The sequence below is a fragment of the Hyla sarda genome, chromosome 4, assembly GCF_029499605.1.
Source record: "Hyla sarda isolate aHylSar1 chromosome 4, aHylSar1.hap1, whole genome shotgun sequence".
Taxonomy (NCBI): Eukaryota; Metazoa; Chordata; class Amphibia; order Anura; family Hylidae; genus Hyla; species Hyla sarda.
Window position 1 is genome coordinate 123169048 of NC_079192.1, and position 26592 is coordinate 123195639.

The following is a 26592-nucleotide window of genomic DNA, read 5'->3' on the forward strand; positions in this document are numbered from 1 at the left end:
TAATAAGGGGTGCAGTGAGTATTTACACCCCACTGGCGTTTAACAGATCTTTGGAACAGTGGGCTGTGCAAATGAAAAATAAAATTTCTCATTTTCACAGACTACTGGTCCAAACATTTGTCAGACACCTGGGGGGTGTAAATGCTCACTGTACCCATTACATTACGTGAGGGGTGTAGTTTCCAAAATGGGGTCACATGTGGGGGGGGTCCATTGTTCTGGCACTATGGGGGCTTTGTAAACACACATGGCCTTCAATTCTGGAAAAATTTTCTCTTAAAAAATTCGAATGGCTTTCTCCTGAGCATTGTAGTTCGCCAGCAGAGCACTTTACATCCACATATGGGGTATGTTCTTACTCAGAAGAAATGGGGTTACAAATTTTGGGGGGCTTTTTTCCTATTTTCCCTTGTGAAAATGAAAAATTTAGGGTAACACCAGCATTTTAGTGACAAATGTATTTTTTTCCCCATCCAAAATGAATTATTTTCATTAAACACCTGTGGGGTGTTAGGCTCACTATACCCCTTGTTAAGTTCTGTGAGGGGTGTAGTTTCCAAAATGGGGTGACATGGGGGGGGGGGTCTGATGACGTGTGAATGCCTGTTTCATGCCTTAAAAAAAGCTGTGTGCCCCCACCCAAATGCAATAAATTGAATGAGAAAACCTGTCCATTCACAAGTGGATCATTTTACAGCTGTAGTTTAATTTTGTTTCTATTTTTTTCTCCTTTAAAGCAGCCCTTACAATCTTAAGACTACTTTGAGCCTCTAAATACTCTGGTTCATATGTATTAAACCGCTGAAAGCCAAGCTTCCTGGATTTTCCTATAAGCACAGATTAGCCTAAACTCTGGTAAAATGAAAGCTCAGCTGTGATTGGTTCTAAACAAAACCTGACAGTTCAGGTTTCAGGCACATGGATAAATCCGGGCCACTGAGTACAGCCTTCGTGTCCATTTGCAATATTGTAGAGTCATTGGTTGCACATAAGCCACAGACCCGCAGGATACAATTTAACAAGAAAACAACTCAAACCAGTTTACAAGGAGAAGTTTGTGAAGGTTTTATTCGCTATACATGGCACCATTTGGGCAAGATGACATACAAAAAAGGTGCGGTATACTGAAGTCCAGCACTAAACACAGGTGACCGACACCTGCCCTGATTCTGCAGCTGTGCAGGGTGTTTAATACAACCAGCATTAAACAGGTTAAAAAAAGTTTGTTCCAAAGTCACTCTAAGGCGACTTCCTATATTGAAAAAGGTTAAAAATGAGGTAAAACTGTCTGGACTAGTGCAAACTTCATTTCTTGCCCAGTGCTTTGTCCAGATTGTTCTTGATAGCGTCCAGGAAGTCTGTTGTGTTGACGTAATGCTCATTGAGTTTGACGCTGCAGGAGAAAAAGAACAGCAGTGAAATTCTAATTCTGTGCAAATCTCTTTAAATTCAATGATTCAGAGTTTTAGTTTACAGCTCAAGAAGAACTGTTGTGTCCGCTCACCGCCAAAGGCCGATCACCCACACACCTGTGCTCAATGGACCCGCCGGTCCCGCCCCGGCTCCAACAACACAGCAGAAGTGTTGTTGTCCGGCACCAGGTATGTTTAAGATCGCTTCTTTATTCATGCCATAGCAAGGAAACATGTACAGGATAGAATAATCTGACGCGTTTTGTTCTCGAGCTTAAATGTAGACTCAAGAGAGATCAAGACGCGTCAGATTAATCTATCCTGTACATGTGTTTAGTTTACAGCCACTTACTTGCTTAAACCGTGAATACAGCCAGCCAAGTCCTTTGTCATTACACCACTCTCCACAGTCTCCACACAAACCTTCTCCAGTTTCAGGGAAAAGCTGCAAGAAAGGAACAAAAGTCTTAAAAACTGCAATGAGGAAGGAGGAGAAACTGCTTAGAATCACTACCAGTGGTGTCCAAACTGTGGCCCTCCAGATGTTGCAATACTACAACTCCCAGCATGCCCGGACAGCCAACGGCTGTCCGGACATGCTGGGAATTGTAGTATTGCAACACCTGGAGGGCCACAGTTTGGACACCACTGGTAGTGATGAGCGAACTTACAGTAATTTAGATTTGTCACGAACTTCTCGGCTCGGCAGTTGATGACTTAGCCTGTATAAATGAGTTCAAGCTTTCAGGTGCTCCCGTGGGCTGGAAAAGTTGGATACAGTCCTAGGTGACTTTCCTAGGACTGTATCCACCTTTTCCAGCCCACCGGAGCACCTGAAAGCTGAACTCATTTATGCAGGCTAAAGTCAGCAACTGCTGAGCTGAGAAGTTTGTGACGAATCAAATCACTGTAACTTCGCTCATCTCTAGCTGGGGCCAACGTAAAAGTGAATCCAATATGTTAAACATTTAAGAGAACAGTCTGGCAGCTATCAGTTTATGGCACCTGTGTCCAGAATGCATCAGCCAAATGGGTTTTCATCCACTAAGTGGGCCCCCACCAATTGTGAGAATAATGTCAATAGGGATGGCTGTGGTTCCCTGCAAGGCCAAGTCACAAGAAGTTCAATGCTACACCAGCACCTGCTTCATTCTTGAAATCATTGAGGTTCCCAAAGTTAAGTGGGCAATGTCATTAAAAATATTTTGTCTTAATGGAAGACAATTAAAAATGTATATTTAAGAAAGAAAAAAAAAAAAAAAAAAAAAAAAAATTTACATACAGCCACTAGGGGTCTCCAGCAGACTTGAGTTTGGTCTCATGCCGGCCATGAGACTAAAGTCAGGAAGTGTGAATGGGACCTCAGCTATATACAGCATTCATTTTTTGTGTGCAGCCAATCTCTGCAGGTTGGCTCTCATCTCCCCTCCCCCTCCTTTCTGTGATACACACGCAGAGGAGGGGGAACACCCCCCCTCCCAACCGCCAGAGCTGGCTCAGTGTGAGCTGAAGACCAGGGGAAAATAAAAGGTTTATAAAAACTAAAAAAATTGAGGCAGGGGGTGTTATCAAAGGGGGGCACTTAATGACCGGTACTCTTTAAGCCCTCCTATGATCATAAATTGGTGGCTTATCTTAACAGGCCGTAACTTTACAAAATGGGAACATTTTTCAGTATAAATTCTCTTTCAATGTGGCATCAGTGTTGTCATATTCATAAACAAACTCAGTGCTCTGTTGGCTTGTGACTGGAAACAAACATTCACTTTAGAATATTTTTGCTTTAACTGTTCTGTTTTATTCTTTATTAGTTATTTTTAATCCAGACACTAAAATGTAGAAGACTTACTCAATCAGATCCTGGTTTCCATCCAGCTTTCCTCTGTGTTCCAAGCCCCGAGTCCATGCAAAGATACTGGCAATAGGATTTGTACTTGTGGGACGACCCTTCGTGTTGAAGAAAAAAAAAAGTTATTTTTAGAATGAGAAGATATGAGCTGCACATGTGTTTATAACCCCCAATAGGATTCGTACAAATTAGGTTTGCAAACTTCCCCAAAAGAATTACACATTATTAAAGAAACTGTACCCTGCAGGGATGAAAAGCTATTAACAAGATGCAATACATTAATAGTAGTGATAATGGAGAGTATGACTAGCACATGTCCTAGTTGCATACAGTCCATAGCACTGACTACAAGTTCAGAAATGCTCAACAATTCAGCCCATAACCAGTTATCCAACCAACCTCAGAAAGAAATAAAGGCGGCAGTAAGTCATTATAAGAGTCTGGTCACAGAACCGGCTTTACATACAAAAAAAGCCAATGTTCAAGCACCTCTCAACCTATATGGTCCCTAAATCTGTCCTAGTGTGGGTGGCCTGAAGTAGCTTCGGAAAGCTGAACAGCTGTCGCCAGCATTCTGTGACCCCACTCTTCAGTTGGAGGTTGTGAGCGCTGCAGCACTTATATTTTTACTGAAGTGGAGTGAATTGAGTTTCAGCACAGCAGGAGTAAGAAGTACGAAATGGCACCTTCTGATGTTCCCGGTAATGACGTGTAACCGTTCCATGAGCAGCTTCAGCCTCAATGGTTTTTCCATCTGGGCATACCAGGACAGATGTCATTAATCCAAGAGAACCAAATCCTGAAAGATAAAAGGAACCATATTCAGTACTATACATTACCCACATAAGAGTCTTTAGACACAAGAGCTCACCAACCCAGTCTCCAGGGCACCTAAGGACTGACCGCACAATTTACACTACGTGGGGGGATTTAAGATATTTAGAAAGCTTTTTAAACAGTTTTTTCTTTCTAGGTTTGTCGCACAAAATGTCACACAATGGGTCCATGTGTCTTTGTGCTACAATTGCTTTAGAAAAAGTTTCCATGATTTTAAGCCATTTAGAGCACTTAGTACTTGACCACTGCTCAAATTGCGAACGTCGCAACATTGATCCCAGAAATAGACGGTTTCTCAGGTTAATTCAGCCCTGCCCTACATTTTATGTGCGACTTTCGAGTCAGGGTTTATGACTTTTCATACAGAAGTCGCACGTTTGGACAAAATCTGTGACTTTAGAAACTGAATCGGATAAATTTATCAGAGTCTGTGCGCCGTTTATTAAATTTGTCACAAGTCCACAACCAATACCAAATTTTTTGTGTAGGGATCAACCGATATGGATTTAGGGCAGAGAGATAATCTGGGGAGGTTAAGGCTGATAACTTATACCGGAATATCGGTATAAGCTATCGGCTATTTATCACCCCAACCTTCCACCCCACGGTGACGCCACTGCAGATCATTGATTTAAAGCGGGCGCTTTAAAGTAATGAACTGCGGCGGCTTTTGCGGGGGCCAGAGACCGCCGATGCCACCCGCTTCTCTCCCCCGCCTGTCCTGGGGTCCTCCTGAGTCCTACCACTGCCGCTGCACCCCCCCCCCCCCCCATCCTCTGCCTAGAGACCGCCGCCTGCTTCTCTCCCCCTGCTGGTCCTCAGTCCAACCACCGCCGCTGCCCCATTGCCTCCCCCATGCCCAGTTTTATAATTACCTGTTACTGGGGTCCGCACTACTTCTGGCTCTGGCGTCATCCTGAGCTGTCACTGTGCGCACTGACTGCCGTCGCGTTGAGTACATCACTCGTCATTGCGCAGAGTGTAACAGGATGCAGCGGGAGCCAGAAGTAGTGCGGACCCCGGGAACAGGCAATTATAAAACTGGGGATGGGGGAGGCAATGGGGCAGCGGTGGTCTCTGGCTGGGGCGGTGCGAGGCATTATCAGATTATTGGCAAGGTAATTGCCAATACCGTCCAAAATCGTGAATATCGGCCGATAATACCGGCCAAACCGATAATCGGTCAATCCCTACTTTTGGCGGGACCTTTGTGATCTAACATCTTATCCCCTATCCTTTGGATAGGGGATGACATGTGTTCAGCGGAGCACCCCTTTAAGGGGTAAAATTACCTTTGTCACCTTTGTCTGTATCTTCAGTTCACCCATGTTCCATTATACAAGCACCAAACTGCCTGGCACTAGTTCCTCCAGTTCAGGTCACCAATATCAATAAGCTGCCCGTATCCTTCCTAGTGATGTTTTACTCAGCATTTTACTATGTATTCTAAGCCCATGTGACAAATACTTCATCTTCAACATCATTTGTAGCTCAAAACTATTTTAAAACTCCCTTAATGTAAAATTTTATTTGCCATGGAAAATAATATGCATTTGACATCAGACTGAGGCAGAACGAGGGCTGGTCAATAAGCACAAGTGTAAGCCTACCTTGAGCAAGGATATCAGACTGGACATCGCCATCATAATTCTTACAAGCCCACACAAAGCCTCCAGTAGACTTGAGAACCTGAGCTACCATGTCATCGATCAGCCTGTGCTCATACCAGATCTTCAGCTTATCAAACTGTGGTTTGTAATTCCTAGAAACAAAAGCAGGCGTTCACGTTACAATGGAAATCTGTACCTTCCAGTTAGACAATTCTCATTAATAATCCCAGTGTGTACACAAGCATGAACAAACTTCCTTGTTGCTTGTATGATATTTAGGTTTGAACGCTTCATATTCATCATGGAAAAATATAGTCATAAAGTTCAGTGTCCTCCAGACAGCAGCTGTTTCACAAAGGAAATCAATTTGTAGCCAGAGTTTATTCAGAAGCCACAAATAACCAAGTGTTACCGCCTCAGGCAAGACCTTCAGTGTTTGTAACTTCATGACCAACCAATATCTGCCAACATTTAACCCCTTAAGGATGGACCCATTTTTTTACCTCAATGACCAGGCTCTTTTTTATTTGACATGTATCTCTTTAAATGGTAATAACTTTAGAACACTGAGTAGAGAGATTCTGAGATAGTTTTTCGTGACATTGTACTTTACATAAGTTGTGCATTTTGTTGACTTTTTTTTTATGGTGTACACTGTGCGGTAAAAGTGATGTTCCATTTATTCTGTGGGTCAGTACGATTATGGCGATACCCATTTTATATGGCTTTCTATGTTCTTTTTCCTTTTCTGAGCAAAATTCTTTCTGCCATTCATTTTCCAACAGCCGTAACTTATTTTTCGTCAGACGCCATTGAGTAAGGCCTTATTTTTTGAGCTGTACTTTTTAATGGTATCATTTTTACGATACATGCTACCTTTTGATTTTTCTTGCCAAAATTGGCAAATTTAGTGCTTTTTTTATGGCGTTCACCTTGCGGGATAATTTACATTATAAATGTTATAGTACACATCATTACGGACATGGCAATACCCATTATGTACATGATTTGTGTTTTTGATCTTTTTTTGGTGATAATACAGGGCTTCTATTGGGAAAGGGGCATTTTTTTACACTTCATACTTTTATTGAAGAACTTATTTATTTTTTAATTTAAATTTTTTTTTAACACTTTTTACAGGTTTGACTATGCTGCAATACATTTGTATTGCAGCACAGTATGACCTGATGAGCTGCACACACTACAGCCTGTGCGATCCAGCCTGGATCTCACAGAATTCCTGCTGCCATAGCAACCAACTGCGACCTGCGATCGTATTGCGGCGAACAAGAGGAGTGCGCTCCCCCTGTCAACACCATAGATGCAGTGATCAGGATTGATCATGGCATCTAGGGGGTTAATGCTGCCGGGACCAGCACGATCGCGGCTCCGGCAGCTGTGGCGGGACGCTGGCTGCGATTTAGCCAGGTCCCGTTGCTGATCTCCTGCGCTGCCCGCGGCAGTGCCGGAGATAGTTAGGACATATGCCTACGTCCAAATGTGCGAACGTGTCTGATGCTTGGACGTATATATACGTCCTATAGCGGGAAGGGGTTAAAGATTCCTACTACACATACTTCTCAAATATCTCTTGGAAGATGTCCTTGAACCGGCCATCATAAGCCTTCAATATGGTGTTCTTCGTACTCAGGTACAGAGGCCATTTCTTCTGAATTGCATACTGGAAACAGCTGTGTGCAAAACCAGAGATAGACTGCAAACCAAGCACAAAGATTAGTCTTAAGACATTTATTCACACATCTGTATATTTGAGTGCTAGACTTTGTTGAGTCGACATGCACCAAGTGTGTTAACAGAAAATTCAGATTCCCAAATATCCACCGTCATGTTCGTCTATGCCATGCCAATCCTTCATATGTGTACCACTGCCTGAATTCCCATTGAAAACCATAAAAATGCACATTGTAGGCATTTTCAGTTAATGTTGTGGGTATCTGGCCTTAAAATGGCTGTCAGGCACTTCTGGGACATGACTTTACATGCCCACTCATCCAATCAGTGGCCACAGCGATGTCCTGCCTCAGACACTAGACAGCAGAGCTCCAAAGCTGCAGGAGCAAGTAAGGTAAGGGAGGGTCTTACTTACCCCCTCCCGACAATATAAATGACATTTATGCCTGACCACCCCTTGCCATCCGGAGTACATTTTACTTTTTATAAAGCATGCTTAACTCCTTAAGGACGCAGGGCATACCTGTACACCCTGATCCTGCTAACTGGGTTTAAACTGTTCTCACAAGCGGAGAATGGGTTAAACCCCATGGGTCCTGGTTGCTATGGGCAGCCAGGACCCACGGCTAATGTTCGGGCCGATGCCTGGTATTAACCTTTTAGACACCGCGATCAAAGTTGATTGCGCCTTTAAACTGAAAGTAAGACTATCCCAGCAGCTCAGTGGAGCTTTTAGGGACTATCGCGATGTCCCGATCAGCTTACTAGAGGATGGGAGAGTCCTGACCTGCCTCTTCATCGTCCAATCGGCAATCTACCATGATGATTTTTTTTAATTTGAATAAAAATAAATGCATAAATAAAAATCACGTGGTGTCACAGTATGAAAATGTCCGATTAAAATATAATGTTAGCTAAGCCGCACGGTCGATGGCGTACACGTAAAAAAAAAAACTAAAAACAAACAAGCCCTTATATGGGTCTGTAGGTGCAAAATTGAACGAGTTATGATTTTTATAAGATGAGGAAAAAACGAAAGTGCAAAAACGAAGATTGTTTTGAGTCCTTAAGGTGAAAATGGGCTAAGTCCTTAAGGGGTTAAACAGATGAAGTGGATTATTTCTACCCTTTTAGTTACAATGGTCACAAAAGCAATGTCTCTTGTACTGTACCCAGAAACAGATTTATTAATGTGTAGGCAGGAAAGGAGGGGTTACAATCCACTTTATAGCTGAACATCCATTACAACAGAATTACCTCGTCTGTGTTGTACATCCCCATGCCAACACCTCCTGCAGGAAAGTTAAACACTTCCCACTCCTTAGCGGCTGAGCCATCAGCTGGGTTGAACACCATCTTGAATTTTCCGGCTTTATCAACAACAAAGTCTGTGGCCTTATACTATAAAAAGAGGGAAGAAACATGAATGTCATTGACAGGACATACACCAACCATAATAAGCCAAGAATCAGTGCGCTGGTTGTACCTGATCACCATGTGCATGTCTACCAATTGTGATTGGCTGCGTCCAACCAGGAACTAGGCGTGGAATGTTCTTACAAATAATTGGCTCCCGGAAGACTGTTCCACCCAAGATATTCCTGATCGTTCCATTGGGACTCTTCCACATCTTTTTCAGCTTGAACTCTATCATTTAGGAGAACATTTATATTACTGCAGTTTTCATGTAAGGTTATCACAGCAGGTGGTCAATGAATGCTGCATCAGGAAGAACTGATCAGAGACCACTATGGATTATTCTATCCTTAACCCTTTTCCTGACCCATGACACACACACACACACACGTCATGGATCGGGTGAGGGGAATATGGTGCGGGCCTGCACGTCAGGTCCATGTCATAACCAGCAGATGCCGACTGCTATTAGCAGCTGACATCTGCCAGTAAGGATGGACACCAGCGCTAGCACAGTCATTTAAATTGTTAAAATGTTGTGATCAATTAAAGGCCAGTAATCCCTGGTGTCTAGAGGAGCCAGCGGCAGTTCTGCCACGTAGTCTGTGGATGCAGATGGAGGAACAGGGACTTTCCCATCCTGCTCATGGATCGGCGATTGTTTAAAGGGGTACTCCGGTGAAAACCTTTTTTCTTTTAAATCAACTGGTGCCAGAAAGTTAAACAGATTTGTAAATTACTTCTATTAAAAAAATCTTAATCCTTCCTGTACTTATTAGCTGCTGAGTACTACAGAGGAAATTATTCTCTTTTTGGAATTCTCTCTGATGACATCACGAGCACAGTGCTCTTTACTGACGTGGTTATAATAATAACTCTATTTATTGTTGTCCTTAGTGGGAATTGAACCCAAGGCCCCAGCACTGCAAGGCAGCAGTGCTAACCACTGAGCCACCATGCTGCCCTTAGCATACATCTGCTATGCATGGTTGCTAAAAATGGACAGATGTCAGCAGAGAGCACTGTGCTCGTGATGTCATCAGTGTTCCAAAAAGAAAGGAATTTCCTCTGTAGCATTCAGCAGCTAATAAGTTCTGGAAGGATTAAGATTTTTTAATAGAAGTAATTTACAAATATGTTTAACTTTCTGGCACCAGTTGATTTAAAAGAAAAGGTTTTCACCGGAGTACCCCTTTAAGGCTGCCTTAGGCAGCCCATTCGCAATTGAGCGACAAAAACAGATCAATGTAATGTAAGTGAAAGGTGAATGGTGTAAGAAAAAAAAAAATCCAAAAACACCAAAAATGCTGATTTGTGGTCAAAGTCACTTCCCAGAAAAATATAAATAATCATACCATTGGAAACACCATGTTATCCAAGTTTGTATGATAAAATAAAGTGCGCCAATAAAAAGTACAACTTGTTCCACAAAAATAAGCCTAAAACTCATGTTGTGTGGGGGTGGGGCAGTGTTATTCTTAATGTGAGGAGGGAAATAAAAAAATAAAAAATGAGTCAAAACTATTTGCTGGGTTATAAGGGAATTTCATGTATAGATGGTTTTAATGCCACATAACCCATGTGTGCCTAAAAAGGAATGTCAAGAGCAATATTCAAATACTATTTGAGGAGGACTCTGCATAAGCTTGTTGTCATATACCAAGCATCCACTGGATGGCAGTCTATTCCCTAGCACTGCCGTCAAAGCCTCAATGGAATACAAATACATGAGAATACAGTATGGGAAATAAACATTGTTTTAAGCTTCCAGATATAGGAATGATTAAGACTTTATGGCCCGAATAAAAAGTGCTCTAATAAGCTGGAAAATACAAGCAGATGGAACTGTTAACGAGATCTGGTTAAAACAAGGGTTTTCACCCAGGCAATAAGCAGGATTGGTGGGGTTCCAACTGCTGGGACCTACAATCACAAGTTAAAGGAGAACTCCAGAATATAAATATTGTCCCCCATGCTGCCGGCAGTAAAAAAAATAAAGATGTACATACCTTCCTCAGCTCCCTCGGGGCCTCCGGTAACCGGCTCCGGTCTCCACAGCGATCCTCTTCCTGGTTGCTGGTGGTCGGAGAGTCATACTGGGCTCAGCCAATCACCAGCCGCAGTGAAGTCCCGACTCGGCCGGCGATAGGCTGAGAGGCAGTGTGACGTTTTCGGCCCCAGCAGCAGGTGCCGGTGTAGTGAAGAATTGTGTGTCTTGAAGCGTTCTCATACTGCCGCTCAGCCTATCGCCGGCCGAGTCGGGACTTCGCTGTGGCTGGTGATTGGCTGAGCGCAGTATGACTCACCGACCACCGGCAACCAGGAAGAGCATCGCGGCGGAGACCGGAGACGGTTACCGGAGGCCCCGGGGGAGCGGAGGAAGGTATGTACATCTTTATTTTTTTTACTGCCTGCAGTATGGGGGACAATTTTTATATTCTGGAGTTCTCTTAAGAATTTAGTTAAAGCTGCATTCACACCACATTTTTGCAATACAGTTCCTGTATCAAGTTTTTGATGAATGGATTCCTCAAAACCTGACTAAACTATCAAGACATGTAAACAAATTTTGACTCTTAAATGGTTAAAAAACGTATACGGTTTGAAAAATGATTATGTCTGGTGGAATCCTGTTTTTAAGAAAAAAAAAAGTACACTAACTTTTCACTGCATTATGAATAAAGTTTCCCTTTTTTTTTTTAATTGAAATTCCAAGCAAAAAAATTAAACTGTGCAAAGTCAAAAACCATATGGTGCCAACCGGATGGAACCATATGCACATACGGTTCCCATTGACTCCCATGTTGTAAACCCCCCCCATAAACAAAAAATAAATAACACTAGTGAATACGGTTTTTCACATGGACCAAAAACCTTGGTAGGCTATGGGGGGGGGGGACACACACAACCTGATTCACATTTTGCCATACGTTTCTCAATACGGTTCTGTATGGGTACTGTATTGCAAAAACGTAGTGTGAATGCAGCCTAACAGCAGTTAACATACTCTACCCACACCTCCATTCCAGGGGCACTAGGACACCTCCAACCTGGCACCTCTCACCCGTTCACTGGATAGGTGATAAGTTGTTACCTTAAAGCTAAAACTTAAATAGGCACTGTCAGATACCATCATCACCTACATCATGGACACACTTCCTTGATTGACAGCTGTGAGTGCAGGGCTCATAGCTGGAGGAAAAATCCTCCCACTGTCATCTTGTGTCCGGCTACTGTCAGTGAGGACAAGCTGGGAGCTGTAGTTTTGCTAATTCTAGGGGAGATGTGAGCAGACAGCATACTGAGGGAGGGGGTGGAGACCTACAGTGAGGCCACGCCCCCTCCCTTTGAGAGGAATTCAGACTAGTGAGCTAAATTAAAAGTAATAAAAAAATAAAGTTGCTAGACAAATATCAGATGTACATGGCCAGAATTAGGTACTAAGTGATATTTAAAAAAAATTTTTTGTTGGATATGATTGGTACGCTTTAAAGCGCAAACCCATAGTAATCTAAAAAGTGACTATAGTGCAGCACAGTAGACTTGCTTGCACACACACTGATCATCTGCCCATCATGTGTATAAAAAGGAAGTTAACCCCAATTAAAGGGGTACTCCAGCACTAAGACGTCTTATCCCCTATCCAAATGATAGGGGATGTCTGATCACGGGGGGCCTGCCGCTAGGGACCCCCACAATCTAGCATGCAGCACACACCTGTTACCACTGTAGGAAGTGCAGGAGGCTTCAAGTCTAATTACTCCCCACCATGTGGATGGAGTATTGTGACATCACGACTCCACCCCCCTCAATGCAAGTCTATGGGAGGTGGCGTGACGGCCGCCACACCCCCTCCCATAGACTTGCATTGACGGGACGTGACAATGTCCCCGAGGTCCGGAGTCAGACTTTGAGCCTCCAGCGCTTCCTACAGTGCTAACAGATGGATGTTGCATGCTAGATTGCGGGGGTCCCTTGTGGCAGGACCCCCGCGATCAGACATCTTATCCCCTATCGTTTGTATAGGGGATAAGACGTCTTAGTGCCGGAGTACCCCTTTAAAATTTGACTGTGTAATAAAGCCAAGGAAATAGACATAAGTCAGGGAGCAAGGAGTGGAATATATTCTACATTGTTTGGTATTGCAGTAAGGAGCCTAAATTTTTTTTAAAATAAATAAACCCCTTCCATCCTACTGAGTGTGAGGTGCCAATAGTCAAACTCATACTTTTTTCCAGAAAATGTTTGCATTTCAGCATACTATGTTGTCATTCTATCACTAGACACATTTTTTTAAAATCAACTTGTGCCAGAAAGTTAACCAGATTTGTAAATGGCTTCTATTAAAAAAAAAAAATCTTTACCCTTCCAGTACTTTTTAGCAGCTCTATGCTACGAAGTTCTCTTTTTGAATCTTTTTTGTCTTGTCCACAGTGCTCTCTGCCAACACCTCTGTCCATATCAGGAACTGTCCAGAGCAGCATAGGTTTGCAATGGGGATTTTCTCCTGCTCTGGAATGTTCCTGATATGGGCATCAAGTGTCAGTAGAGAGCCCTGTGGACAAGACAAAAAATAAATTCAAAAAGAAAATAATTTCCCCTGTAGCATACAGCTGCTAATAAGTACTGGAAGGGTTACGATGTTTTAATAGAACTTACAAATCTGTATATTTCTGGCACCAGTTAAAAAATAAATTAAAAAAAAAGTTTTCCACCGGAGTACCCCTTTAACATGAACACATGTAGAGAAGTTAATACCTTCTACTCGATCCTCATCAGGAGTGATTGTAGCACACTTTACTGCAACACTGTACTTCTGGGTGGCCAGAGCAGAGTCTATGGTGACCTGGTCATTGGTTTGGTCACGATATGGAAGGCCAAGATCAAAGTATTTAAGCTCAACGTCAACATTAGACAGGATCAACTGAAAAGAAAATGACAAGACAATGACAAACCTGGATAACAGTCTACACCAGTGTTTACCAACCACGGCACCTCCAGCTGTTTCAAAACTACAACTCCCAGCATACCCGGACAGCCTTTGGCTGTCCGGGTATGCTGGGAGTTGTAGTTTTGCTACAGCTGGAGGCACCACATCTGGGGAAACACTTTCATACACATTATTTAAGGCTATAAATAAGGATTAACCAGTATTAGAAAAAGTCATTCGCTTTCTTTCAGAAAAAAAAAATAAAGAAATTTTTCCTACTTTAATTCTGTTTCCACAAATCCTTCATGACTGCAAGGTAGGCCTGTTTTGCTGACACATCCAATCTGTAGTGGAAGACTATATGGCCGCCCTGCAAACTTTGTCTTGTGAAGAGTCAGCTGATCCAACCTGAGCCAAAGATGCCTTAATCTTCAGAGGACAGTCTTTTCTTTTGCCTCAGTTGTAGCCAAGCTATTATCTCAAGGCTCTCGAGTAGTGATTCTGTCCCAGACACCACTATGGATCTGAGCAGATTCCAAGAATGGAAGTGGATTTGTCTTAAAGGGGTACTCCAGTGGGAAATTTATTTTATTTAAAATCAAATGGTAACAAAGTTACAGATTTGTAAATTACTTAAAAAGAGAAAATCACTTTTCCTTGTAGTACAGCAGCTAAGGGTTAAGATTTTTTTTTTAATAGAGTTTTTCTGGCCACAGTGCTCTCTGCTGACACCTCTGTCCATGTCAGGAACTGTCCAGAGCAGGAAAAGACGCCCTCCTGCTCTGGACAGTTCCTAACATGGACAGAGGTGTCAGCAGGGAGCACTGTGTTCAGACAGAAAATAAATTCAAAGAGAAAAGAAGTCTGTAGCATACAGCAGCTGATAAAAAAAAAAATCTTAATCCTTCCAGTACTTCGCTGCTGTATGCTACAGAGAAAGTTCTCTTTTTGAATTTCCTGTCTGTCTGACCACAGTGCTCTCTGCCGACACCTCTGTCCATGTCAGGAACTGTCCAGAGCAGGAGAGGTTTGCTATGGGCATTTGCTCCTACTCGGGACAGTTCCCGACATGGACAGAGGTGTCAGCAGAGAGCACTGTATGCAGAAAAATTCAAGAAAATCACTTCTCTGTAGTATACAGCAGCTAAAGGTTAAGATTTTTCAATAGAAGTCATTTAAAAATCTGTATAACTTTCTGGCACCAGTTGAATTAAAATAAAAGTTGTTTTCCACCAGAGTACCCCTTTAAGGAAGACCTTTAAACTATTTTGTAACAGAAAAACTGATCGAAGGAGTTTAAGTAACTCCATCCCAAAAATCTGCAAGGAGCAAAATGTCTTCCCCTACAAATCTCCTGTCATTGTTTGGAGGAGGGATTGTTAAATGGGACAACAGAGCCACCTTTACTAACCTGCTGGTACAGGCAAATAGTGCAGTTGATTCTGATCACAATGGTCTTCACTATTTCCCCTACACAGGGCAGTTCCCCAAGATGACACAAAATCCCAATATGTAAATAACGACTTTTGGTGCACTTGGAACGTTCCCTAGCCCTGAGGTGCAATGGTATGGCTGCCAGGCTGGACCCTGGACGAAACTATTCATAAGTCTGGCCTCAAACACAATCTAGGGCAGTGGTGTCCTAACTGTGGCCCTCTGGATGATGCAAAACTACAACTCCCAGCATGCCCGGACAGCCAACGGCTGTCCGGGCATGCTGGGAGTTGTAGTTTTGCATCATCCGGAGGGCCACAGTTAGGACACCACTGCCATAGGGCAAATAGACTAAACTCTAAAGCCGGCATAGGCAACCTTCGGCACTGCAGATGTTTTGGACTACATCTCCCATGATGCTTTGGCAGCATTTTGGCTGAAAGAGCATCATGGGAGATGTAGTCCGGAGGTTGCCTATGCCTGCTCTAGAGCATTTACATGGAGGCATGCTGGGCCCTGGTTTCACAAACCTGTTTTACTGACCGGATTGTAGCTCATATTTGACAACTGCTCTAAAACCCTGCATTACAGAGTATTGTTGGTTCATCAAAATTATACCAATACATGTCTGAGTGTTGGAACAGTCTACTTTCCCGGTAGACTCTCTAAATGACCAGAAGCTAAGAAGTTTACCTTCAGTAATAAAGTAGCTTAGGCGGATGAATGGTGCAGTCTAATCTTCATGTGAGAAGGAGGCAGATGGGGAAGACAGACTGATCAGATCACACAGAGCTCTATACTGGGGGAGATCAAAACCTGTACAGAGGAAAAGATGCCTAGTCTCCCATGGCAACCAATCAGATCACTTTCATTTTTAACAAGGCCTCTGCAAAGTGAAAGAAGAAATCTGATTGGTTGCTATGGGCAAATTGGCACCTTTTCCTCTGCACAAGTTTCGATAAATCTCCCGGATGTGTCTGGCCTCCAGCTAAAGGACACTGAGGAGCACTGACATAGTAGCAAACTGCTGAGCTCAGCATTGCACACAGCAATCTTACCTTTTCCTTGATAAATTCCCAGATGATGCGGGTCATCTCATCCCCATCCATCTCCACCACTGGGTTAGCCACTTTAATACGTTTGTCTGCATCTGCAAATTAAAATGGAAAAAACAGAACAGGCGTAAATAGTTAACCAAGGTTGAAGTAGAAGAGATGCTAACCAAGCAGGTCTTAGAAGGCTTCAGGTGCTCAGGAGTTACTTTTCAAAAGGACTTACAAATATATATCTAGCAACTTGTAGATTCGCATTTCACAGCACTATAAACTATTAAAGGGGTATTCCGGTGGGGGGAAAAAAAAAAATTCATATCAACTGGCTTCAGAAAGTTAAAAATCTTAATCCTTCCAGTACTTAGCAACTGTATGCTCCACAGGAAGTTGAGTTGTTTTCTGTCTGACCACAGTGCTCTCTGCTGACACCTCTGTCCATGTCAGGAACTGTCCAGAGCAGAAGCAATCCCCATAGCAAACCTCTCCTGCTCTGGACAGTTCCTGACATGGACAGAGGTGTCAGCAGAGAGCACTGTGATCAGACAGAAGAGAGAAAGAAAAAAAAAAAAGAAATACACAACTTCCTGTGGAATACACAGTTCTGATTTTTATATAGAAGTAATTTACAAATGTTTTGTTTTCAAATCAACTGGTGCCAGAAAATTTTCTCAGTACCCCTTTAACCTACTTTCTGGTCTAGAGTACAACCACATACAGTATCCACTGCTGTTAAAGTGTACCCGTCCCTGTATAATATTTATTTAAAGGCTATGCCTTTAAAAATAATTGCAATATGGTTCCCACTGCTCTCGTCTGAGAAGTTATAGGGCAAGAGGAGTGACCTGCCAGGACTTTTGCTGCTAAGAGCCCCTTTAAAAATGCTAAATACTGACTATTCTAAATATAATTTGGGTACATTTATATCACAAGACCTGTCATTGGCCTTATACTGTAATGGTTTGAGACTATTTTACCTTTTGCTGTAAACTACACAATAGAGCATTAACCTGCTTTGTTTTTTCTGCCTGATTTCCGTTACTGTTCCCTTTGGACATAAGAGAACTGGAAACATATGTTTAACCCCCCCCCCCCCCCCCCCCCCCAATTAATTTTAGTAGGTCTTTACTCATATCTGTCCCCATCCATTCTGTCTTTTTTTTAATGTATTTTTGTGTAAAAAAAAAAAAAAAAAAAAAATTTTTAAAAGACACCAAACAAATTATAATGTCTGTTCAAATTTTTACATTGAAGCCTAGGGTAACTGATATCTACGCAAAAGTGTTCCATTTGTGTCAGTTCTGTCAGATTCATTCAAATGACTGACAAGACGTAATCTAACCCCAGTCTATGACCATTTGGTATTTAACTGTTTAGGTAGCTACCTACTTTCCATGTAGTAAAAAACTCTAAGAAAACCTAAAGTATACCGTATATACTCAAGTATAAGCAGAGTTTTTCAGCACGATTTTTCATGCTGAAAAGGCCCCGGCTTATACTCGAGTGAACTCTCCACCTGTCAATCCCTTCATCAGTGGGATTCAATCTGCGGATGCCCGGAGTATGCTGGGAGTTGTAGTTTTGCATCATCTGGAGGGCCACAGTTAGGACACCACTGCCCTAGGGCAAGTAGACTAAACTCTAAAGCAGGCATAGGCAACCTTCGGCAGTAGGAAGAAAAAGCAGGAGCCAGCGCACGGTCTTCTGATTTATTCAAGAGGTATAAGCAGGTAACAGGATGATACACATACCGGCACTCCAGATAGGATGTGACGCGTTTCGGGTCACGTGACCGTTTGTCAAACAGACAGACTGATCTGTTTGACAAAGGGTCATGTGACCTGAAATGCATCACATCCTATCCGGAGTGCCGGTATGTGTATCATCCTGTTACCTGCTTATACATCTTGAATAAATCAGAAGAACGTGCGCTGGCTCCTGCTTTCTTTCTTCCTATATCCGAGGTGATTGCCGGGCGCAGGGAAAGGAGTAGCTGACTATCTTCCATTTCCGTTTTAACCTTCGGCACTGCAGATGTTTTGGACTACATCTCCCATGATGCTTTGGTAGCATTTTGGCTAAAAGTATCATGGGAGATGTAGGCCAAAACATCTGCAGTGCCGGAGGTTTCCTAGGGCAAGCTGGGTGTTGTAGTTTTGAAACCTCTGGAGGTCCCCAGGTTGAAGACCACTGCTGCCTTCTGCCTTAATCATCCAGCCCCCCCTTTTTGTTTTGAACTCCCCTCGGTGGGAAGTTAGGGTGAGCTGGTCTGGGCCATCTATGCTGCAGGGACAGTCCGATAGGGATGGTTAGTCTTCTCCGCGCTTCAGGCCCGGCCCTGGAGTAGTGACATTGCCTTGACAACGCCACACAGGGACGTTCATGCGCAACGTCCCTGTGTGTCGTCAAGGCAATGCACTAGTCCGGGCCCGAAGCGCGGAGAGGAGGCCCCCCCCCCCCCGGTGAAGATGGACAGCCCGCAACGACTAATCATCCCCACCCGACGGTCCCTGCAGCATAGATGGCCCGGACCAGCTCACCCTAACTTCCCGCCAAGGGGAGGAGAGTACAAAACAAAAAGGGACTGGATGATGACAAAGGCCGCAGTGGTCTTAAACCTGCAGGCCTCCAGAGGTTTCAAAACTACAACACCCAACATGCCTGGACAGACTATGGCTGTCCGGGCATGCTGGGAGTTGTAGTTTTGCAACATCTGGAGGTCAGCAGGTTGAAGACCACTGATAAAGGGATTTTCAGGCGGTGATGATGAAGGGGGCGATGATGACAGGGGTCTGGATGATTACATTTGGGGGGGGGGGGGGGGGGGGGGGGGGGTGAGGGGGTGGTATTTCCCACTCTAGGCTTATAGTCGAGTCAATAACTTTTCCTGGGCAAAGTTGGGGGCCTCTGCTTATATTCGGGTCGGCTTATACTCTAGTATATACGGTATGTGCAATGATATTTGGAGGATTAGTTAAAGAGTAGCTCCCACCATCATGTTTTTTTCTGTCCCTGCCTATTGCCCTTCTATCCCTAACACCCCCCCCTGCCTTTTTTTTTTTTTTTTAAATGGCATTTAGTCTGCCTGGTAGTGTGCTCACTACCAGGCAGACTTCCCCAGCAGGCACCACGTCACTGATGCCTGCTGGGGGCCAACTTCCGCCCTTCGTTCTCCTAACAGGGTGCATCCAGCTGTTTCACCACTACAACTCTCAGCATGCCCTGACATCTACTGGCTGTCAGGGCATGCTGGGAGTTGTAGTGGGGAAACAACTGGAGGCACACCGTGATGGCCGCACATCCTGCCCCCCGCCGCACAGCCGGCAACCCACCCCCCCCCGGCGCGCCGCTCAACTCCATTCCCACCCCCCCTTAGTTCACCTATTCAGTGTCCCCCCAGCTGTTTCCCCACTACAACTCCCAGCCTGCCCTGACATCTATTGGCTGTCAGGGCATGCTTGGAGTTTTAGTGGGGAAACAATTGGAGGCACACCGTGATGGCCGCACATCCCACTCCCGCCGCGCAGCCCGCAACCCCCCTGGCCCCGCACAACCCACTACCCCCCCCCCCTCCCCCCCGCAAAAGCATTCAGAACAGACAACAGATAATCTTACCTGTCGCCGGATCCTGCCAGGGAGCCTGCGCGCATCCTCTTCCTTCAAAGCGCTCGCTCCCGCCTGTCTGATTGACAGGCAGGAGCGAGCACTGCAGTGAATGAATTCCGACTCGTTGCTAGGCTTCAACGAGTCGAAATTCATTAGTGACGTCACTGCCCAATGCATTCGGCCACTAGGAGGGCGACCCTAGTGGCCGAATTTAAAAGTAAATGAAAAAAAAGTGATTTTAAAACAGTTTAAAATCAAAGTATATTAGAGATATGTTGTAGTACTTAAGTACTACAACATATCCATTTTTTATTTCATGACAGTGCCCATTTAACTTTTTTACAAGCAGTTTTTCTTGTTAAAACAATAGGGTAGGGGCAACTGTTTAGCTATAATATGAAAAATTCAGTAGAAAGTCACGAGTCATGTGAAGGACACTTCCGTATGGTGGGTAGGAGAATAACTTATTTACTGTAGTTACACTCAGGAATGAATGGCAAGGGCATTAGTAACTACCAACTGTAGCAACTCCACCTCAGGCCCAAGTTCTGCTCCTTAATATAATACACTTCTCCATCTAGATACACGATTTGTATATTACGGGTTACATAAGTAACGTCACATGACAGTCCAAGTCGCTCATGGAGCCTAAAGGAAAATTACATTAAAGGGAAACTCCACTGGTGCCAGAAAGTTAAACAGATTTGTAAATTACTTCTACTAAAAAAATCTTTACCCTTCCAGTACATTTTAGCACCTGTATGCTACAGAGGAAATTCTTTTCCACAGTGCTCTCTGCTGATACACGATTTCTGTGTCAGGAACTGTCCAGAGGAGAATAGGTTTGCTATGGGGATTTTCTCCTGTGCTGGACAATTTCTGATATGAGCATCAGGTGTCAGCAGAGAGCACTGTGGACAAGACAAGAAATTCAAAAAGAAAATTTCCTCTGTAGCAAACAGCTGCTAAAAAGTACTGAGGGTAAAGATTTTTTTTTATAGAAGTCATTTACAAGTCTGTTTAGCTTTCTGGCACCAGTGGAATTAAAATGAGTTTTCCACCGGAGTATCCCTTTAAGACACCCACGCCGAAGATCACACGAGAGGCCAACATCTTCTAAAGACGTTGTCCTGCAATAAGCTGAACCATGTGAATGTAGTGATTAAGGGCATCCCGAGGATGCATTGTGGAGACCAATAATGAAACTTGACCATTTTTTATAACATGAATAGCTATGAAGGATATAAAGGGAGGTTTATCCATCTAGTGCAGTGTTCCCCAACCAGGGTGCCTCCAGCTGTTGCAAAACTACATCTCCCAGCATGCTGGGAATTGTAGTTTTGCAACAGCTGGAGGCACCCTGGTTGGGAAACACTGCACTAGCTTATAATACGGAATGCAGAACAAACATGAAGGCCTTGATAATCTGTTTAAGCAAAGTAACCCATTCCCTAGAAGGAAAGGCATAAAGCAGCAGTAGTCAACTGGTTAGCATGTAGGGATCGGCCGATTATAGGTTTGGCCGATATTCACAATTTTGGACGTTATTGGCATCAGCAATTACCTTGCAGAAAAATGCCCCGCCCCCCGGCCAGAGACGACCGCTGCCGTCCCATTGCCTCCCCCATCCCTAGTTTTATAATTACCTGTTCCCGGGGTCCGCGTTACTTCTGGCTCCTGCGGCGTCCTGCACGCTGCGCAATGAGGTGTGATGTCCTCATCGCGACATCAGTGCGCACAGTGACAGCTCAGGACGCCGCTGGAGCCAGAAGTAGCGGACCCCGGGAACAGGTAATTATAAAACCGGGATGGGGGAAGCAATGGGGCAGCGAGAAATAGCCAATAATTTATACCAGAATATCGGTATAAATTATTGGCTATCTGCCTCAAAGGTCACAGATTATCGTTATCTGCCCTGAAAAAAAATCAATATCAGTCGATCCCTATTAGCACGTAGAGTCTGTAACAGGCAGCCCTGTGGTACGACATCTAATCCGATCACATACTCCTCAGAAGGGGAAAGTCTCTAGAAATGTAGCTGACTTCAGCGAGTTAGTTAAGCCTTGCAAGTAGACGCAGCTATGGGAAGCTTTGCAGAAAACGTCCTGAATGGAAAGCCGTAACTTCTGCCATCCAAGAAGCTAGTCTGACCACATTCTTCAAGAGACTGACACCATGTATGACCTCTACATCAACCTTCACTATCCTCCTACAAGTTCAGACTGGGGAGGTCCAGATTATTCTGAATGGGAGATTAAGTGCTTCCGGGAGATGGCCGTGAACATGACTGCAGCAGGCCCCTATACAGGTGTACGTTACTGTGGGAACTAGTTTAATAGTTCCACTAATGCAGGGCGGGACAGAGAAGTCCTTTAAACAGGCCAAGGTCACGGCCATAAAGGTTGTAAGACTGGATCCCGAATTTTCTACCATGGAGAAAGCAAGTGGTGCACCAGGAAGCCCAACCTGTTTAGTCTAGGTTTCTCCGCTGTTTGTGTTGCCAGTTTCCACAGCAATGTGACCCAAGTTGTTAGAAACCTGCAGGACAGCACAGTTCCCATGGTGTCACCGCCAGCTTGTTAGTATTCTGAAAGCCCAACATTTCATCAAAGCTCCCACACAAGTCTAGCTGGCAGACAACTACTTATTTGTTTCCTTCATGGCATAGGAACTACTCTGTATACAGTATCCAGACAGGGGTACTACATGGTCTATATCTCTACAGCAGTGTTTCCCCAACCAGGGTGCCTCCAGTTGTTGCAAAACTACAACTCCCAGCATGCCCGGACAGCCAACGGCTGTCCGGGCATGCAGGGAGTTGTAGTTTTGCAACAGCTGGAGGCACCCTGGTTGGGGAAACACTGCTCTACAGAACTAAAGTCATGTCTGGGGACATCAGAACCAGGTCCATAAAAGACATCATAAGGGCATCCGACTTATTAAATCTTAAAGGGGTACTCCAGTGGATTTTTTTTTAAATCAACTGGTGCCAGAAAGTTAAACAGATTTGTAAATTACTTCCATTAAAAAAAAAAAATCTTAATCCTTTCAGTACTTATTAGCTGCTGAATACTACAGAGGAAATGGTTCTCTTTTTGGAACACAGAGCTCTCTGCTGACATGAGCACAGTGCTCTCTGCTGACATCTCTGTCCATTTTAAGAACTGTCCAGAGTAGGAGAAAATCCACATATCAAACATATGCCGCTCTGGACAGTTCCTAAAATGGACAGAGGTGTCAGCAGAGAGCACTGTGGTCATGATGTCAGCAGAGAGCTCTGTGTTCCAAAAAGAAAACCATTTCCTCTGTAGTATTCAGCAGCTAATAAGTACTGGAAGGATTAAGATTTTTTTTTAATAGAAGTAATTTACAAATCTGTTTAACTTTCTGGTACCAGTTGATTTAAAAAAAAATTTTTTCCCACCCGGAGTACCCCTTTAAGTTCAGAATGCTAACCAATAGGCAGAAAAGCCACTTGTGATTGGCAATGCATTTGTCCAGTACCCAGACTGGCGCCATAACAATCTGTATATATAATGATGCCCACTAAACTAGGCCAGAATCTAAACCTAAAAACTAGAGATGAGCGAATTTACATTAAATTCGATTAGTCACGAACTTCTCGGCTCGGCAGTTGATGGCTTATCCTGCATAAATTAGTTCAGCTTTCAGGTGCTCTGGTGGTCTGGAAAAGATGGATACAGTCCTAGGAAAGAGTCTCCTAGGACTGTATCCACCTTTTCCAGCCCACAGGAGCACCTGAAAGCTGAACTCATTTATGCAGGATAAGTCATCAACTGCCGAGTCGAGAAGTTTGTGACGAATCGAATTTACTGTAAATTCGCTCATCTCTACTAAAAGCCTTGCTGGATGTATGCTTCTCTTACCACAGATCTGCAGTTGGCCAGATATTCCCTATTCAGGATACACACCCAGTTCCATTAAACATTACAGCAGCCAAATACCGCTACATAGTAAGTAGTAACACGTCACATTTCAGGCTCACACATGCAGCCTAATTCTTTGCATCTTGCAGCTTGGCATTACATAACAGATGGTATATCCTACTACCTTCTGATCTCCACCTCTATGAGATCTGCAGGTTCTATCCGGGGTGAACAGGGGACAGGAGTCATCTCTTTACTTGTTTCTACTCTACATAGACAGCCACAGAATTAACTGTTTATAGACAACCGGTTCAGGCCATGTGTCCACCACTTCTGCCCATGTCTGTCACCACAGTCAAGCCTCAGCGCCACCATATGGTCAACGCTGCCCTGAAGGTCAAATAGATCATGTGACTTCTCTCATTGCTGGAACAACTGATCAAGCAGACTGGACCCTCTGCACAGTATCCACTCCTATATACAGTCAGATAAAGGCATTTCTGGGCCGTCGCTCAGCAGCCACCAGACCTGCACTGTGTACACACGGAATATTTTCCATTTGACATTTCGTCACGTGGTTCATGGAAGCCGATGCCGTTTGCATTCCAGACAGTGAAGAGACAGCTGCTACCAGAACAGCCAACAGTCAGCAGAACCTTCAGCACTATAGAGCGGCATTATATTGATCTAGTGCTGCATTCTGATACTACACTTCAATATCCCCTGACTTGTGACTCCAGCAAAGTTCTACAGAGAAGAGTCCAGAAAAGCCATGTACCTGGCAGGCTCCCCCTACTGGTGGGCAGGGTATTCCATCTGCACCAGCCTGAACCCCCGATTGAGGGCAAGTTTTACTATCTACAGCCGGCTGCTCCCCCGAGGTGGGCAATGTATCCCATCTAAAGATAACCCTGCCCCTATTGGTAGGCAAGGGGTATTGGCTGGCAAGCAGGCTGCTTCTCTATTGCTCAGCACAGTATACCACTGTTTATCTACCAGGGTGCCTCCAGTTGTCGCAAAACTACAACTCCCAGCATGGCCGGACAGCCTTCGGCTGTCCGGGCATGCTGGGAGTTGTAGTTTTGCAACAACTGGAGGCACCCTGGTAGATAAACAGTGGTATACCATCTGCAGCCAGCAGGCCCCCCACTTGTTGGAGACTGAACAACCCCTTCATTGCTGGACACTATAGCGCCCCTTTTGATGGCCCGGTGTAACTACACAGCAGGACAACCCTTATGATGCATTCACACCCCTTCACAACCCTTATGATGCGTTTAAGATTTTATTGGAGCAAAATTTGCGTGAAAATAGTGCAGATTTTCCACGCGGAATATAGGAGGAAACTATTTTTTTTGCTGGACTACAACCACCAGTTGGCATTTCCATTTATGTTTATTTTTTTCATGCGGAATTTCCACACGGAAACTATTTCAAGCGGAAGTTTTCCCATTGACTTCAATGGACTTCTGCTCGCGTATTCCGCAAGAAAAAAAAAACCTCTCTCTAGTGGAAATGAATTAAGCTGCGGAATTTGTACAGTAAAATACATTGAAATCTATGGCAAAGCAGATGTGAATTATTTTTAAGTGGAGCCTTACACTAGTGACCATATATCCAGCACAGACCCCATATAAGACACCCCTATAGGCGGGGGATTGGCCCTGACTTCATGGTGGGGCACCTACTGGGTCCCAGCAATGGATGAAGGTCAATCAGATGCCCTTAGTACCGGTTCACACGGCCGCATCCTCAGTCCTGCAGGGAGGAGACAATAGCGGCCCCCGCCACCCCCGGCCCGTGCAGTACGTGCGGCGCCGCCAGACACCGAGGATATTTTAGGAAGCCGGGAGCAGCCGGTCATGGCCATAAAGGGAATAATGGAGACACCGGGGGAGGGAGCCGCATCCTCACTGCAAGACAAAGGGCGCCGTGCATCCCCCGCGACACCTCCAGCCGGTCCCGGAGCGTCTACACTGCCCCCACAGTCACCCTGACCTCCCTACAGCACTGGGCACACAGCCGGCACACTCACAGTTCCTCTGCTGCTGGGTCAGGGCCGGGGCCAAGGCTCCAGGGTTCTTGCCCAGCACGCCGGCGGAGGACTTGCAGATAGTGGTGACAGCTCGGAGGTAGCCGGCCATGTTTCCGTAGAATAGAGAGAGACGGGAAGACGGTCACAAGATGGGGGGTGTTCCGGGTAAACCGCAGCTTCGTTACTTCGCGCCTCACTTTACCCCCGAGCCGCCCGGCTTCAAGGGCGCACACGTCAGCATCGCAGCAATTTATACTTGGGATGACGTCACGCACGGCAGCACCAGAGAAGGGGCGGGGCCAGCGCGCCAGCATGCTCTACTTTTCATTCATTCGTTTCTCACGCGCGGCAAGTGGGGGCGCAGTAACCCTTTTGCTGCTGGAGCGTGGGGAAGTCTAGCCCCGCCCCTTATGGATGGTCCTCTATCCCCTCTACTGCCGGTGGACATAAAGGCCCTTTCCCTCTGAAATGATAGTGTGAATACTGCCATGAAATACGGGCCGTTCAGGCTGTACCGTCTAGAGCCGTGCTGCAGTTTAGGCACACCATATTTGGGATTCACGTGATACGAAATAGTGACGTCATCCAGGGAGGGTTTCCATGACTTATTTAACACCTTAAGGACCAAGCCAGAGCTCAAGTCCTGCAGGAACAGATTTCCTGCACTTTTTCCACAGCAGGAACACCGTTCCCATTAGCAGGAGTCCTGCAGGACCAGCCCTTGAGTGGAAATCATGGGTGAGTTCCTGCACTTTTTTTCCCCCAGGACTTGACCCTGACCCAGCCCATTATGACCTTAAAGGGGTACTCCGGTGCTTAGACATATTATCCCCTA

At 44.7% G+C, this 26592-nt stretch overlaps 1 protein-coding gene across 1 annotated transcript; it reads right to left on the reverse strand.

Moving 5' to 3' along the window:
- Positions 1-1040: 1040 nt before the first annotated feature.
- On the reverse strand, positions 1041-26015 carry IDH2 (isocitrate dehydrogenase (NADP(+)) 2). Its single transcript, XM_056572012.1, has 11 exons — positions 25758-26015; positions 16239-16330; positions 13575-13740; positions 8887-9047; positions 8658-8801; positions 7286-7422; positions 5709-5860; positions 3948-4060; positions 3262-3359; positions 1765-1857; positions 1041-1393 (listed from the first exon to the last, which is right to left on the reverse strand). The coding sequence occupies exons 1-11, from the start codon at positions 25864-25866 to the stop codon at positions 1306-1308; spliced, it is 1353 nt and encodes a 450-aa protein (XP_056427987.1). The 5' UTR covers positions 25867-26015; the 3' UTR covers positions 1041-1305.
- Between the last annotated feature and the right edge of the window lie 577 nt (positions 26016-26592).